Source organism: Giraffa tippelskirchi, chromosome 10 (assembly GCF_054371585.1).
Source record: "Giraffa tippelskirchi isolate mGirTip1 chromosome 10, T2T-mGirTip1v1.2.pri, whole genome shotgun sequence".
NCBI classification, from domain to species: domain Eukaryota; kingdom Metazoa; phylum Chordata; class Mammalia; order Artiodactyla; family Giraffidae; genus Giraffa; species Giraffa tippelskirchi.
In genome coordinates this window covers 11,985,057-12,000,826 of record NC_137284.1, presented here as the reverse complement: position 1 = coordinate 12,000,826, position 15,770 = coordinate 11,985,057, and the positions used below count along the sequence as shown (strand labels likewise).

Here is a 15,770-nt window from a genome sequence, read left to right as displayed (position 1 = left end):
TCCTTCCTGACCCAATGCCTAAAGTTCCACCACTAGATTCACTTTGAGATCTTAGTGCTACCATCTTTGAGAGGCTATTGATCAAAAGTCATGCACATGTGGGCAAAGTATTCAGTGAGCATTTAAAGAGGATTTGTTGAAAACAAGCTAAAGGACTCTTGATGGGGGTAGTGGGGTTCCATCAGATGGGGCCTTGTTTAACTCAACAGATGTGTAAGGACCTACTCTGTGCAAAGTTTTGTGCAACCCTGGGCAGAAACAGGAGGCAGGCTCTGGGGAAGAGGGAACCACCATCCACTGAAGTGGCCCATCTTTAACCCCATCATCAACCCCATGTACATCCTTCGAGGCTCCGGGGTCATGATCGCATCCTCCTTGGTAGTACGCTCAAAATAGTGGAGGAGCCTGGGAGGGGAAATATGGCCCCCATAGTACCGGGAGGAGGTGGGGGTGGGGGAGGAGGGAATGGGGTTGTCTCTGAGCCCATAACCTCCTTTCACACAAGGTGACTGGAGACGGAGGCAAGAGAGAAGAGTTTGTGGGGACTGGACACCCCAGGGCGAAGTCATCTTAACCTCTAATCACCTTCAGCCCTACCCTCTCCTGACTCTAAGGAGGACCAAAGGGTCAGGGGAGGAGCCAGCCCAGCCCCCAGTTTGCAGACAGGAAGGCTGAGGCCCAGAGCGGCTAGGGGACCGTCCAAGGTCACGCAGCAGATCCGTGGTGGCGCCCTTGGCCACTGTCCCCACCCCCACTACTTCCATCCCTGGGGTGGGCAGCATCCGCATCTGCCGAGGCTCAGCTGATGTCTGGCGCTTCCAGGGGAGCGACTCCAGGTCCGTCTGGTGAATGGGAGCAGCCGCTGCGACGGGACAGTGGAGGTCTGGTTCAGGCAGTCGTGGCAGCCCGTGTGCGGGGCGCTCTGGGAGCTCGATGCCTCCCACGCCCTGTGCAGCTCGCTGGCCTGCGGCCGGGCTCACCCGCTGAAACTGCCGGTCCCGCAGACCCCGGAGCCGCCGCCCGGGGCAGCCGCGGGGAACGCCAGCTGGGCCCCGAACACCTCGTCGGCCCTGGCCCTTGCCGTTCAGTGCAGCGGCCCCGGATGGCTGAGCTGCAAGGTGATGAAGCGCGACTGCCGCAGCGACGAGCGGCCGGCCCAGGTCAACTGTACAGGTACAAGCGGACCAACCCGCACCCGCCGCCAGGCCCCCTGCCCGTCCCTCCTCCCAGGCCTTCGGCCACTGCCCCTCCCTCCTGTCCTCAGTTCTGGCCCCTGGGCCCAAGCATCGCCCTCTGAACTGAGACCCCACCCACCAGCGACGCAAATACAACTGGTTCCCACACCGGACGCCAGCAGAGCCCCTAGCCTCTGGTACATAAACAGGCCAGGTTCCCAGCATCTCTTAGCTCTTCGGCTCCCCAGGCCCCAGACCGGCTTTTCAGGCCCCGCCCACCGGGTCTCTAGCCCCACCCACTAGCCTGCCCAGCCCGCGGCGCGGAGAGGAGATTCCTCAGTACCGCCCCTAGGCTGCTAGCCCCTCCCACTGGCTCCCCAACCCCAGGTCCCCAGCCCCTCTCACTGGGAGTCTTCTCCAGCCCCTCTCACTGGGTCCCCAGCCCCGGGCGCGACTCTCCTGCCCAGTCCCGACATACAATCCTCTCACCCCTTCCCTTCCTCTCCCTCTTTCCTCCCATCCCCAAACCCCTTCTCCTCCCATCCCTAGAAAAACGCGATTTGAAATTGGTGGGTGGTGGCAGCCCATGCGAGGGCCGCGTAGAGATGCTGGAGCACGGCCAGTGGGGTTCGGTGTGTGACGACACGTGGGACCTGGAGGATGCTCACGTGGTGTGCCGGCAGCTGGGCTGCGGCTGGGCCGTCCAGGCCCTGCCCGGCTTGCACTTCGCCCCTGGCCAAGGGCGCATCCACTGGGACCAAGTGAACTGCACCGGGTCGGAGACCTACCTGTGGGACTGCCCGGGTCTGCCCGGAAATGGGTACTGTGGCCACAAGGAGGACGCCGGAGTGGTGTGTTCAGGTGAGTGGGTGATGCTGAACCAGGGTCATCCAGCACTCACTGTAGGCCTGCTGGGCCTCCGTGAGTGCTGGAGAGACCCACCCTGCCCACGGGAGGTCCCAGTCCAAAGGGAAGGTGAGACCCAAACAAACATAATCCAGGAGAGAGAGTGGCACATGACCTAAGAAAGGCAGCCAGGTGGAGTTGAGAGGCAGCAGACAGTGCAGAGCTGGAGGGTGAAGCCTGCCCGCCTCCTGGAGTGGGTGACTTTAGAGGTGAGGCTCTTCCTGAGTGAGAGTTGGTCACCTGGTTCAGAGCAGCAAGGGGAGCTGGAGGCAGGGAGGCCCTGAGGAGGCCATCAGAGGCCCCCCGATGAGGACTAGAAGTTCTGGTCCAGCCAGGGCTTCTCTTGTGCGCGAGAATGGAGAGGGAGGAGCGATCTTGTCTAAGGTACATTCTGAGTCCGTAGGTCCGAGGCAGGGCTTGAGAGTCTGCATTTCTAACAGGGTCCCAGGTGATACTGAAGCTGCCGGTCCTTGGACCATGCTTTGAGCAGCAGAGATGTAGACAGCACAGGGTCAGCCAGAGCAGATGGGGTGGACGAGAGGGGCGTGCAGAGGCAGAAGGGAGAGTATCTGGAGACTGCTTGGCTCTGGGGAGTTTGCATCCATAGGTCAGGGCTGGTGGGGATTCCCACCCAAAGGATCCTGACCTGACTCTGACCCCCCCACCCCCTGCAGAGCACCAGTCCTGGCGCCTGACCGGGGGCACTGACCCCTGCGAGGGGCAGGTGGAGGTGTACTTCCGAGGGGTCTGGAACACAGTATGTGACAGTGAGTGGTACGACTCAGAGGCCAACGTGCTCTGCCAGGACTTGGGCTGTGGGACCGTGGCCCGGGTGCCCAAGGGGCTGCCCCACTCCTTGTCGGGCAAGATGTACTACTCATGCAAGGGAAGGGAGTCCACCCTCTCCAAATGCTTCTGGCGGTTCAACAACTCCAACCTCTGCAGACAGTCCCAGGCAGCCAGGGTCCTCTGCTCAGGTACCCCTTCTCCTCCTACCCACTCCACTCCCCCATCCCCAGGAATTCCATCTGAATCCACAGCCTAAGAACTTGTAGCCGAAGGACTAGAGCTTGGGCTAGATCAGGAATGGCAAATAATGGCATAAGAGGGACCGTGGCCCTTACCGTGCCCAGGGTACGCGGTATTGATCAGGGTATTCTTTTCCCCAGATACTTGACACAGCTCCAGAATCATGAATCCAGTCTTTATTAAGGCATTATTATATATGAAGCAGTGTTCCCTAGTGACTGGAGTTGGCTCAGGAAACAAAATCAATTTGCCATCCTAGGGCTGATGATCACAGTAAAAAAAAATTAGAAGACACTAATAATAGGGCTACAGTGTCTGGAGCCCTAATCAGGTGCCAGGCATTCCTGGGCACTTGGTATGTATTTCAGCAAAGCCTCCTATCTGCTCTATGATTTGGGTTTCACCGAGTCTAAGATGGCGTTGATCATAAGTCATACTGTTATTGGGCTTCCTGGTAGCTCAGCTGGTAGCTCAGCAGGAGACTCCAGTTTGATTCCTGAGTCAGAAAGATCCACTGGATAAGGGATAGGCTACTCACTCCAGTATTCTTGGGCTTCCCTGGTGGCTCAACTGATAAAGAATCTGCGGGCAATGCGGGAGACCTAGTTCGATCCCTGGGTTGGGAAGATCCCCTGGAGAAGGGAATGGCTACCCACTCCAGAATTCTGGCCTGGAGAATTCCATGGACTGTAGAGTCCATGGGGCCGCAAAGAGTTGGACACGACTGAGCAACTTTCACTTTCAGACTGTTATTCTTTTATGCACCACCGGGGACAAAAACACTGCCAAAATAAACTCTTGATGTGCCATCAATTGAGTTGATTGATATTACCACCCCTATTTCCGAGGTGTTAAAATGTGAAGAAGCAAAAGCGTTAGACTTGAACAAACACGGTGTCAGCTTCTCTGTGGAGTTCAGACACCAGGCTATGAATTTCGGCTCTGCTGATTGCCAGCTGGGAGGCTTCATTCATGAATATGCAGATGTGGATACCAGGCACTTCACAGAGTAGCTGGGAAATCAGACAGTATCCACTATGGAATGTTGTAAGCCCCCTCCTTTACCAGTCAAATGATTATGATAATGATGAGACTGTCAGCTTCCTAGTTCCTGAGGCAGGTGTGAAGAACAAATTCAATACAATATGGAAAAGGGAAATATTTGTGTTCTCTAGCAGATTATACAGAAGGAAGGGCTAATTCTTTCATTAGCCTTTAAGCCCTTCATTTTAACCAGAGAATTGTCCTTGCATTTAATCCATCAGATCCTCTTAATTGTGGGGTGTGGGACTCAGCCATGTGCCCCGGTGGGAACACGCCCCCAGTTTCAGGCCACTTATCTGTCTTGTCCACTTTCTAGCACAAAGCCTGGCCACCCAGGTGCTCGGGCGCACGTGCTGAGTGAATGAGCGGTGCTTTCTAACAGGTGCCCGGAGTCTGCTCAATATGTCCACGACTGAAGTCCCTGCAAGTGGTCAGCCGGTCACTGTGGGTGAGTGTCCCTGGGGGCAGTTTCTCAGAGGCTAGGGTGCATGCATGCATGGTGTGTGTGTGTGTGTGTGTGTGTGTGTGTGTGTCTGAGAGAGGAGTCTGATGGTCTGTCCCCCATCCCTCAGCTCCAGACAATGAACTTGACTCCCCAACTGTCCCTGGGCTCTCTGGATGTTCTGTGCTCTGCTCACTTCACCTGCCTCTGCATGTCAGCTCCACAGTTCCCTGAACCCTGACATTCCACGGGCAGGAGTCCTCTCGCCACTCTCCGTGAGCTCGTGTAGGGCAGGAGGACAGAGCCGGAGAGAGTCACAGCTGATTCAACACCAGCCAGGGAATGGAGACTCCGAGGGTAGCAGCCAGTGTGTTTATAATGTTCTGGGCACTGGCCAGTGCTTTCAGTCATTATTTCCCAACCCTTTAATCCTCCCAGCAGCCCCCTGGGGAGATCTTCCTGCAACTGGTGCACAGAAGCAGCAGCTCAGAGGGTGGGTTGCCAGCCTGCCACTGTTGCCTGGAACCTGCATCTGAGGCTCTGAACTCCGAATCCACACTTGGTCTGTCCTCCAGCTGTGTGTAGCTTAGCCATCTCGGGAGTCGACTTCTGGGGCCCAACCCTCAGCTGTACCTCTTGTATGATGCTGGGCAATTCTTAACCTCTCTGAGCCTCAGATCCTAGACTACAAAATGAGGATGAGAATCACAGTACTTCTCACCTAGCATTGTTGCATTGTTGCTGTGAGTCTCCGGTGAAGAGCATACTTCACAACAGGGCTCAGTACACAGTAAGCACTGTCTGGGCATCAGTTATTCTTGTTTATCGATTTAGTGCAGGCGTGGAGCCCCTTGCCAGCCCCAGGATAAGCTCAGGGGTCAGCCCTCATTCATAGGCTTACCCCTCCCTCTGCTCCTGACTCCCTCTTTCAGATCCTTTCCAGAGGTGGGTGGGTGGCTTGGGGAGGGGACAGAAGGCCACCAAGTCCTGCCAGAGAACCTGGCAATGGATGAGGGCACAGAGAGGGAATGAAAAGCTTCAGGGTGAGCTCCTGTCAGGACCCCTACACATACCCTCTCACACTTTTAATTCCTGAGGTTGGGGTAGGGGACCATGCTGCCCTCAGAGGAGCAAAGCACTTATGAAGACCCATTCTCCGAGGACCACACTCCAGTCCATGATCCAGCAGCCCCTCCTTCAGCCCCTGACCCTCTTGGCTCACGTTCACAGGTCTCCCCCAGTCCCCCAGCCCAGTCTTTCCCTTGCACCTTCTTCCTGCTGCTAAATCCAGTTCCCACCCTGGCCTAAATTGCTCCATTTTCAAGAGGAGGGGAGAAAGTGAGAACGGGGAGAGGGGTGATATCCTAGGGGGAGCAGACACTGCTGCCAGCCAGGGGGCCTGCGTGATCTCATTCCCCAGCCTCCCATGTTACTGTCATTCCCCTTCCTCCAGCCCTGCAGTCTGCAAACCCCAGGCCTTCTGCACTGAGCAGGATATGCTTCATGTCTCTGCGGTGATGAGGGTTAGGGTTTCATTGCTGCCTCCATGCGTTCTCTGCTCTGCGCTATTTTTAGCAGAGGTGGGGCTGGGAGGGAGGGGAAGGCAAGCAATCACACCAGGGCTTTTGGGGCCGAAGGTCTGGAGTCCTGGCCTTCACCCCTGCCCTCAGGGAGTGCACTTCCAGCAGGGAGGATACATCTGGGCCAAGGGAAGGAGATCTCTCTCTCCTGATGATCTGTTCCCTGCCTGCAGAGGCTCAGAGCCACCTTCTCTGGGAATCCAGCTCTGGTCTAACCCACAGACAATCAATGTCCCTTGGAGGGATGCACACCTATCCGTACCTTCATCACACCAGGCATCTCACTGAATTGGACTGAGTCAGCTTGTCCATATACCTTCCCATTAGACAGAGACAGAGACCCTCAAGGCCTGTGACACTGCTGTCCTATTTGTCTCCCCAGGTCTAGTGCCTGGCACATTCTGGGTGCTCAGTGATTACTGAGCAGACACAGCTCCATGTGGGCTGGTGGCCAGGAGAAAGTTTCATTCAATGACTCATTCAGTATGCATTTCTCAGGCATCTACTATATATCAGACAGGCTTCCCAGGTGGTGCAATGATAAAGAATCTGCCTGCCAATGTTGGAGACACAGGAGATGAGGGTTTGATCTCTGGGTTGGGAAGATCCCAGGAGCCCCGGGTGGCTCAGATGGTAGAGTCTGCCTGCAATGCAGGAGACCTGGGTTTGATCCCTGGGTCCGGAAGATCCCCTGGAGAAGGAAAGGGTAATCCACTCCAGTATTCTTGCCTGAAGAAACTCATGGACGAGGAGTCTGGTGGGCTATAGTCCACGGGGTCACAATGAGTCAGACACAACTGAGCAACTTCACTTGGGAAGATCCCATGGAGGAAGAGATAGCAACCCACTCCAGTATTCTTGCCTGAAAAAGCCCATGGACAGAGGATCCTGGTGGGCTATAGTCCAGGGGGTCACAAAGAGTCAGACATGACTGAACACACACTATACACCAGGCACCTAAAAGCAGATAGGAAAACTGGACAAAAAGAAGGGAAGAAGAAGAGAGGTCCGAAAGGCAAGTGGGTCAGGTGCAGAGAGGAAGGAGAGGTGAGATAGACAAGTGGAAGTCCATGTCCATTCCTCTTTCTCCCTGGTTTGGGGTTCTTTCTTCTAGAATCTTCTGTGATGGTGAAAACGAAGGACTGGGAATCTCGAGAGCTGATGCTCCTCATCCCCTGCATCATTCTGGGAATTCTCCTCCTGATCTCACTTGTTTTCATAGCCATCATCCTCTTGAGAATTAAAGGAAAATACGGTATGTGCAGAGTCCCGGGAGCCACGGGAAAGGCCCAGGGATGAAAACAAGCAGACCTGAGGCACAGTCTTCCCAGGGGGCCGTGAGCCATGGGGGTCGCCAGCAGGAGTAAAAGTGATCCAGCAATGGCCATCCAGCCCCGGTCCCAAGAAGTACTTCCTGATGGGAAGGATTTTCCCAGCATGCCCCTCAGAATTGGTCCATGGGAGGACTGCACTGTGTGTGTGTGTTTAGGGGCATATGGGGGTGGGTAAGGTGGGGAGGAAAGTGTCTCTATCAGAACAGAACCAGGAAGACTAGAAAGACACAAAAAGTGACCTGTAGAATCTCTGCTTCCCCTCCCTCAGCCCTCCCCGCTGTGGTAAACCACCAGCACTCACCCAACACCACCCCGGCAGGGATGGAAAACTATCAAGAGGTCCCCATCACCATCGCCAAAGAAGGTAGGATGTCACCTGCCCTGAGGGTGGGGAGGGCAGGGGAGGACAGAAAGGGAATACTTTCTGGAGGGTTAGTACTGCTTAGGTCAAAGCAGTGCCCCAGCTGGAGAAGAGACCTGGACCAGCCCACACGTGCTCACGGGAACTTGAGCAAGTCCAGCCTCAGTCTGGGCCTCAATGGGCAGATGACCTTCCAGTGCACTCATTCTAGAGATCTAGGCTTTTGAATTCTGGACCAAAACAGGCCCAGAGCATTTTGGACCTTAGTTCTCAAGGAGAGCTCTGTTCTGCTAATTGGCCAGTAGGTTTGTGACATCATCACCTCTTTAATAGTCTGCCCAGAATCAGCCTGTCTGCAGAGCCCCATCAAAGTTTTCCTGGAACATAACTTTATTTCATATTTTCCAAATAAAAAAAGGAATCAGTCATCCATCTTTAATGATATACTGATATGTATCTCTTGAAAGTCTTGTGAAGGAGTTCGAGTTTAATCTCATGGCATTATGAATGTATTAAATTACCTTTATTTGAAAGAGTTTGATGACACAAAACTAATACAAAACTCAGGCAAATATTATAAAGATTCTTTGCACACAGGATCCATATATTTGAGAAGAGAATATGAACACAGACCCTAGCACAAGGGTAAGCCCAGAGCAGCCACTCACTGAATATCATGGTCTAGAGGTTAAGAGACACACTGCCTCTTCTCTGGGCTGTGAGACTCTCTCTGTGCCTCAGTTTCCCCAGCTGTAAAATGGGGACCCTAACGTAGCTGCCTCAGAGTTATTATGAGCACTAAATGAGATAATTTTGGGTTGACCAAAAAGTTCATTAGGGATTTTTTCCATAAGATCTCCTGCATTGGCAGGCGAATTCTTTACCACTGAGCCACCTGGGAAGCCCTCTGTAAGATCTTATGGAAGAACCCGGATGAACTTTTTGGACAGCCCAGTATTTGTAAATGTTGGAATAGTGCCTGGCATGTAGTGACTACTATGTGTTTGTTAAATTAAAAAAAATTGTTATTTAGTTCCCTGTGTTTGAAATGGATGGGGGGAGCTTAGACAACCCAGGCCTGACAGTCTTGCACAAGGTGGGCTGCCTGGCATGCTCCCCGCCCCTCTGTCTCTGGTGCCCACCATCCATGCTGTCTGCCGCCTCTCTCTGCTCCTTTCTGTCCCCTGCCTTGCCATGCTCCCACTCTGTTCTCTCCCCAGTTCCCAAGCTGCCCATCCAGGTCCAGGCCCCGCCCCCCGAAGACTCGAATTCCAGCTCGGACTCAGACTATGAGCACTATGACTTCAGAACCCAGCCTCCCGTGGCCCTGACCACCTTCTACAGTGAGTGCCTGGGCCTGACTCCCGAGGGCCCACCTGCCCGCTCCAGAGAGAGGGCCCAGCTGGCTGGGGAACTGCAGTAGTTTCCCCCCCCCCCCCCAGTGACCCCTGCATGTCGAGGGTGGCACCTCCCTTGTTGTGACCACTGGACTGACTCTCAGTGGTCCTGCACTGACGTTTTCCAAGTGTGTCATGACCCTGGAGACATCTCAAGGCATTTCCCCTTGGACTCCCTTCTCTCTGGTGTTTGTGACCGTGCAGGGTCTCAAAATCAGTCCGTCGACATTCACCTAAATGTGGCTGCATCTCTGTATGATATGAGGGTCTCCGGTTCAGATGGCTTCTCGCATGCTCACACCCCTTCTGTGTCCCATTCTGCTCCATCAATCTCACCTCCTCTCCCACCTCCACCATGAGCCCAGCTCGCATCCCTTAGCTGGCTTCTCCAGCTCTGCTCTCTGCCTGCTGGGGATGTAGGAGGAGGAGAGACAATGCTCAGGCAGGGCCCATGTGATGCAAGGAGGTCGGAGGAAAGCAGAGACTCTCACAGCTATCGTGAATCCCTTGGGAGCTCATCAAAACTTCCTGAGCTCCACCCGGGACCTACTTTATAAGCTAAGATGAGAGTTTGGTTGTGTGGGACACAGCCTCCAAATGACATCATCCAGAGAAGCTGGAGGGGCCCAGGCTCCTTTCTTGCTGCTCTGCAGTCCCTAAGATGTTGCCCTGTCCTCACGATCCAGAATGGCTCACTGCCATGTTTTCCTTCTAGACCGAGGGAATGGGAGAGGTGAGGCAAGCCCCACCTGTAAGGCAGCATGCCAGGGATACCCACACAGCTCCCACTCACTTTCCACCTGCCAGAACTTAAATCCAGCAGCTGCAAGAGAGGCGGGGAGACAAAGCTCTTGTCCTGGGAAGCTGGGTGTCCAGATGAAGGCCAGAGATCTCTTACTATGTGGTGGGCAGGATGGACACTGGGGACAGCAGCCATCTTTGCCTCCCCCCCGACCCCCGCTGAACCAGGGCCTCTGGAGGGGCAATGTGGATGATTCTAGTCCGAGGGGCCATGGAGCAGCCTTGGGGAGCCACAGAGATGAGTGTCCTTAGAATCTGAGATTCTGAGCCCAGTCATGTAAGATGCAAGACTGGCAGTCCAAAATGCCATTAATATGACACTGAGACTAAAAGTCAGTAGTAACACTTTTGAAAGAGCTGATTCCCAGATTCCCAACACTCAAGTCCTGAAAATGCTATGGATCTGCATCTCTCTGATTCTGAATGGAGGTACCACAGCCCAGGTTGCAAAGATTCCAGACGCTCGGCTTCCGCTCTGGGAAAGCTCCACTTTCTGGCCAGAAGCAGCCTGTCCCTGGGCTGGTTTAAGATTGAGGTTCAAGGTCTGCCTGGATTAGGATGTGAGCCTTGGATCTGATGAAAGAGACTAAGCCCTTCCATACGTCAGGGTGGTCCTCCTGCCCTGCTCAGCCTCCTGAATCCCACAGAACACCAGCCTCTGCTCTGGGCTCCTCTGAACAAGGAAGTGGAGGCTTCCCCACCTCCTTCCTCACCACCACCTCTGCTTGTAGATTCCCAGCGGCACCGCTTCACAGAGGAGGAGGCCCAGCAGAACAGGTTCCAGATGCCCCCCCTGGAGGAAGGTGAGTCAGCCTGGGGAGGGACGTGGAGGGAGGGAGGTAACTAGGATGCCAGCACTGCCTCCGGACCCAGCAGCTCACTCACCTCGAGAAGCATCGGTGCAATCTCCCTCAACAGGTCCTTCTTGACTTTAACCAATTCCCATTGGCAGTAAGTGCTTTCTCAGGTCTAACTTAAAGCCCTCTTGCTGCATTGCATCTTCTTGATCACCATTCTCTTTCAGGCCCTGGACTGGAAGAGGTGCATGCCTCCGAGGTCCCACCTGCCAACACTGAACACTGCATTGCAGACCCTCCTTCCCTGGACCCTCTTCCACATCCTCCAAGGACCAAAAGCAGCTCCAGCACATCTTCGGGGGAGGTGTACTGTAACAGCCCCAACAGCAAGCGACCTCTGTGGAGCTCTCAAGTGTTTTCATCAGAGAGAAAGCCCCTCCTGGAGCAGCCCCCCAACTTGGAGCTGGCTGGCTCCCAGGCAACTATTCCAGGTAAGGTAGGCCCAGGACTGTGTACCTCCTCCAGCCTCCTATCGTGTATGGGACCTGACTGGAGGAAATGTAAAGCTGGAAGCCCTGAGCCAGACTGAGTTCAGGATTCTAGTCCCTGCTCAGCAGCCACTTGCTGTGTGACCATGGACAAGTTTCTTGCCCTCTCTGGGCCTTTGTTTCCTCAGTTGTCAAGTTAAGGACTTTACCGTGTCTTGAGGGCCTTCTAGCTCTGGCACTTTGTGAACTAGCCTGGCAGAGGGTGACTGGCTTTGGGGTTTTCCAGCAGGGCCCTCAGCTGATGACAGCTCCAGCACCTCCTCTGGAGAGTGGTACCAGAACTACCAGCTGCCGCCCCAGCCCCTTTCTGCTGAGCAGTTTGGATGTCCAGGTGCCAGGGGCGGGGGTGAGGAGGGATCCTGGGAGGGGCACGGAGAGGGACTGGAGGGTGGATGAATGGGGGAGCTCTGGATACATCAGCTCAAGGGGAAAAGAAGAAAAGTAGTGAGGTTTTTTTTTTTTAACCAAAAAGGAATTTGAGAAGGTAGAGAAAATGTATGAAGGTGGGATGGAGAGAGATTCAAAGAGACTACCTTGAGAGGAAGTGAGCTCCCCAATAGTGGAAGCACTCAAGCAGAAGCAGCCAGGTGGCCCCATGGGGGACCCACAGAGCGGCTCCCAGTATTTGGGGACCACAACCCTGCCCTATAAGACAAGGCTCTGCCCTTAGGACTGACATTCTAGCGAAGGCAATAATCATGAACAAGATGATAAGATGGTCTCATATAGCATCATGGGGGAGAAGGAGGTGGGTCCAGATCCATTCAGCTCAGTCCCTGCTCAGCAGGGGCAATGACTGGGCCTCTCGCTGACCTGAGCTTCCCTTTCACATAGGTTCCTGTGCTCCCCAGCCTGACTCCTCCTCTGAGGAAGAATACGATGACATCGGAGCAGCCTAGCCCGGGTTCAGCTCTCTGTGCGCCCTCTCTCCAGACTCCTGCTCTGCCTATTCCTTCTGCTCCACGCCCCGTCCCCCACCTCCCCGATCATCCCCCAGGGGATGATAGTCCTCCCCTGGAGACAGGAAAGGAAACTCCACACCTCTTATGGCTCAGCCTCCATCCACCAACAGAACCTACCTGCACAGCCCTCCTCCAGCCCCAAACAGCAGCCCCGGAGCACAGGAACTGCCCCTGAGAGGTAGTGAGCTCGCTGCCTCGGGGGTGAGCAACAGCAGAGTCTGGGCCACTTCTTGGCAGGCCATGTGGAGGGGCTGGACTGGATGATTCCTGGGGCCCCTTCCAGCTCTCGAGTGTCTGGAGCTTTGGTTGCCTGAGTGTCTAACAACTCAGGGTTCAGAGGTACTGCTGGGGGCAGGGGAGCCTCACGTGCAGGAGCTGTTGGGCTGGTGTTGCTCTGACAGGTGGGTGCTAGGGCTTGGAGAGGGGGGCACCAGCTGACCCAGGCTAAGCTCAGGTTGGTACCTGCATCCAGCAAGGAGTCCAGCCGTCCTGGGCACAGCCAGCTGACAGCATTCAGGATGGCTGTCATCCTCAACCACCAGGGCTGGGGCTAGAGGCCAGCCCTGCCTCTAGAGATGCCTGGAACCCACCAGGGATACAGCCCTGTTCTGCAGTGACCATCCCTGGACAGCGGATCCTTATTCTGAGCCTCCTACAGTTTACAAAGATGGTCCCATCCAGGCCCCACCCCCACCCCCAGAGGCTCAGAGTGGGGCCCAGGCCCCGTGGGGGCAGAAGCACAGAGACGTGTTCCAGGAGGGGACAGGAGGCTGCACTGGGCCCTGGATCCCCACCTGTCTGCTTGGATTGATGGGAGCGTCCCCGATGTCACTCCTGGAGCTGTAAACGCATCCAGGCAGCCTCCAGGGAGAGGCTTGAGGGCTCAGAGCCAGCTTCTGGTGTCCTGTTCTGAGTAGCCCAAGATTAAACTCATTGCTAAATGAGACTGGGGCATGCAGTGACAAGTCCTTGAATTCACAGAACTCAGGCTGTGTATATGTGTACCTGTGTGTGTGTGTGTGTTGTGTGTTGGGTGGGGGCAGCTCTGTCCATTGAGGTGGAAATGTCAGGGCAAATTGGAAATGTACTGTGGCCCGGCACCATGAAAAGTGCTAGGGGTACAGCAGACACAGGGCCTGCTCTCCTGGAGTAGATGGACAGATGCCTGTGTGTTCAATACCACCCACCTCCCTGATCTGCCAGCCAGCCCTGGATCAGTGGGGCCAGGGGGACATTTTGATCTGGCTTCTAAACACTTCTGAGGCAGGGGAGGACAAGTAGATTTTATCTCAGACCTGCCTGGAAAAGGCATGGATCCCAGGCTGCTCAGAGTCTGGGGTGTTAGCCCAGCTGCACTGGTCAATGCCCAGCTCTGCCTTTGGGGAGACGGCTAGGGGTCAGATTTTCTCTAAGCACTCCCAGAGCTGGGGACAGAGCAGAAGGCCACTCAGTGGCTCCTGCATTGAGGGGCTGGGCAGGCCTGTTTTCTGTTCACCTGTCCCAGAGGTGCAGAGAAAGCTGGCACTCTCCAGGGCAACCGTCACAGGATGTGGTTGCCTCTGTGAAGGGGCCCCCTCTTCAGGCCCTCCCAACCCTTCTGGGGCGGCGGGGGATTCCTAGGGGAGGAGCCAGTGCTGGGGTGGGCAGGGTCAGGCCAGGTCGGCTTGTAGAAAGCTCTTTTTGACAGACAGCCAAGGTTCAAATCCTGGCTCCACCCTGTCCTGGCTGTGTGGTCTCTGGCAAGTCACTCAAGATCTCTGAGCCTTTGCTATAAAGTTCATCTGCAAAGCATCCACAGGAGCAGAAGGTGCCACATAGGTGGTGGCAAGGGATAGAAGCTTGGCAATAGATGAATCTATTGCCAATGGGTAATTTCACCAGTAGAGGAGAGAGATCTCTGTGAAAGAAGGAAGAGGGGACGAGAAGATCCCTCTCGTGGTCTTCATGGGGTCTTAGCGCATTGGCGCTGGAGGAGGCTTGTCTCACTCTCATTTCACAGGTGGGGATGTTGAGCCCTGCCAGAGGAAAGGACTTTTCCAGGATCACTCAGAGAGTTAGTGGCCGACTCGCACTTTGGCCCCAACTCCTCCGTGACTTCGTCCCTTGGGGCTCAGACAGGGAGAGAGTGCCACCTCTGCGTTCTCCGTCTTTTCTCACCAGGGCCTCCTCCCCATCCTCGGGCCCCTCCTGTCCACACACACACACACACACACACACACACACACAGTCTCAGAGAAATTGGGAAACTCTGAGACACGTCTCTTGCTCTCTACCAGCCTTCAGGCAGCCTGGGACCACCAGGGTCACACGTGGCAGGGACTTTTGCCCTCCTGCTCCTGGGCTGGGTGAGGGGAGCTGCTCCCAGGGAAGACCCTTCCCCCATCTCTATGCCTCCAGGGCACTCAGACCACTCCTTACAGAGTCAGACCTTAAGCTGGGACTGGAGAAGCTGGGATGAATGACATCCCGCATTGACCAGAAAGAGTGGAAGCCTGGCAGGGGAGTCACCATCATAATCAGGTGTGCTTACCCTCTACTCCACAGAATTCCCCAGGCAAGGATACTGGAGTGGGTTGCCATCCCTTTCTCCAGGGTATCTTTCTGACCCAGGGATCAAACTTGCGTCTCTTGCGCTGGCAGACAGGTTCTTCACCACTGAGCCACCAGGGAAGCCCTAAACACTTTACCCTCCACTCTTTATAGAGACCTGGCTTCCCTGGTAGCTCAGATCATAAAGAATAAACCTCATGTCAATGTATGGCAAAAACTATTACAATATTGTAAAGTAATTAGCCCCCAACTAAAATAAATAAATTTATTAAAAAAAAAAAAGAATAAACCTGCAATGCAGAAGACTTAGGTTCCATCCCTGGGTTAGGAAGATTCCCTGGAGAAGACAATGGCAACCCACTCCAATATTCTTGCCTGGGAAATCCCATGGACAGAGGAACCTGGCGGGTTACAGTCCATTGAGTGGCAAGAAGTTGGACACAACTAAGTGAGTAACACTTTAGAGACCTTACCCTATATATACCTCAAGGATCTGGGAGAGGAAATACAAAGATGTTAAGTGGATGGGGAGCTGAATCCCAATTTCAGAAACACTGGTTTGGAGGAGGAGCTATATCTGAAATGGAGGCATTTCAGCAATTTTCCAGCTCTGCGAGCACAGGGAAAGAATGAGGCACAGGGAACGCATGGGGCCCAGGAGAGCCCCTATTCCTGCTGGAGGGTGGCCATCCTGGAAGGCCTTCTGGGGAAGTGATGCTGAGCTGGGTCATAAAAGACCGGTATTTGCATAGGAGTTTGCTATGGGAGTGGAGATGGATGAGCATTCCAAGTTGAAGACATCGCATAAGCAAAGACAGAGCAAGAAACTGGGTGTCTTTCAAGG

At 54.7% G+C, this 15,770-nt stretch overlaps 1 protein-coding gene across 12 annotated transcripts in view; it reads left to right on the top strand.

Moving 5' to 3' along the window:
• CD6 (CD6 molecule) overlaps positions 1–15,208 on the top strand; it is a 44,299-nt gene extending 29,091 nt beyond the window's left edge. The window contains exons 3-13 of one of the 12 annotated variants that reach the window (XM_081536301.1): positions 823–1,173; positions 1,725–2,036; positions 2,756–3,058; positions 4,537–4,602; positions 7,291–7,431; positions 7,779–7,874; positions 9,092–9,214; positions 10,801–10,872; positions 11,160–11,357; positions 11,644–11,745; positions 12,249–13,370. In XM_081536301.1, the coding sequence (XP_081392427.1) occupies positions 823–1,173; positions 1,725–2,036; positions 2,756–3,058; positions 4,537–4,602; positions 7,291–7,431; positions 7,779–7,874; positions 9,092–9,214; positions 10,801–10,872; positions 11,160–11,357; positions 11,644–11,745; positions 12,249–12,313 (1,829 nt within the window). In that variant the 3' untranslated portion in view covers positions 12,314–13,370. Of the gene's footprint in view, positions 1–822; positions 1,174–1,724; positions 2,037–2,755; positions 3,059–4,536; positions 4,603–7,290; positions 7,432–7,778; positions 7,875–9,091; positions 9,215–10,800; positions 10,873–11,093; positions 11,358–11,640; positions 11,746–12,248 lie in introns of all 12 variants that reach the window. The other 11 variants (XM_081536298.1, XM_081536297.1, XM_081536299.1 and 8 more) reach the window with 11 other exon arrangements.
• The last annotated feature ends 562 nt before the right edge of the window (positions 15,209–15,770 follow it).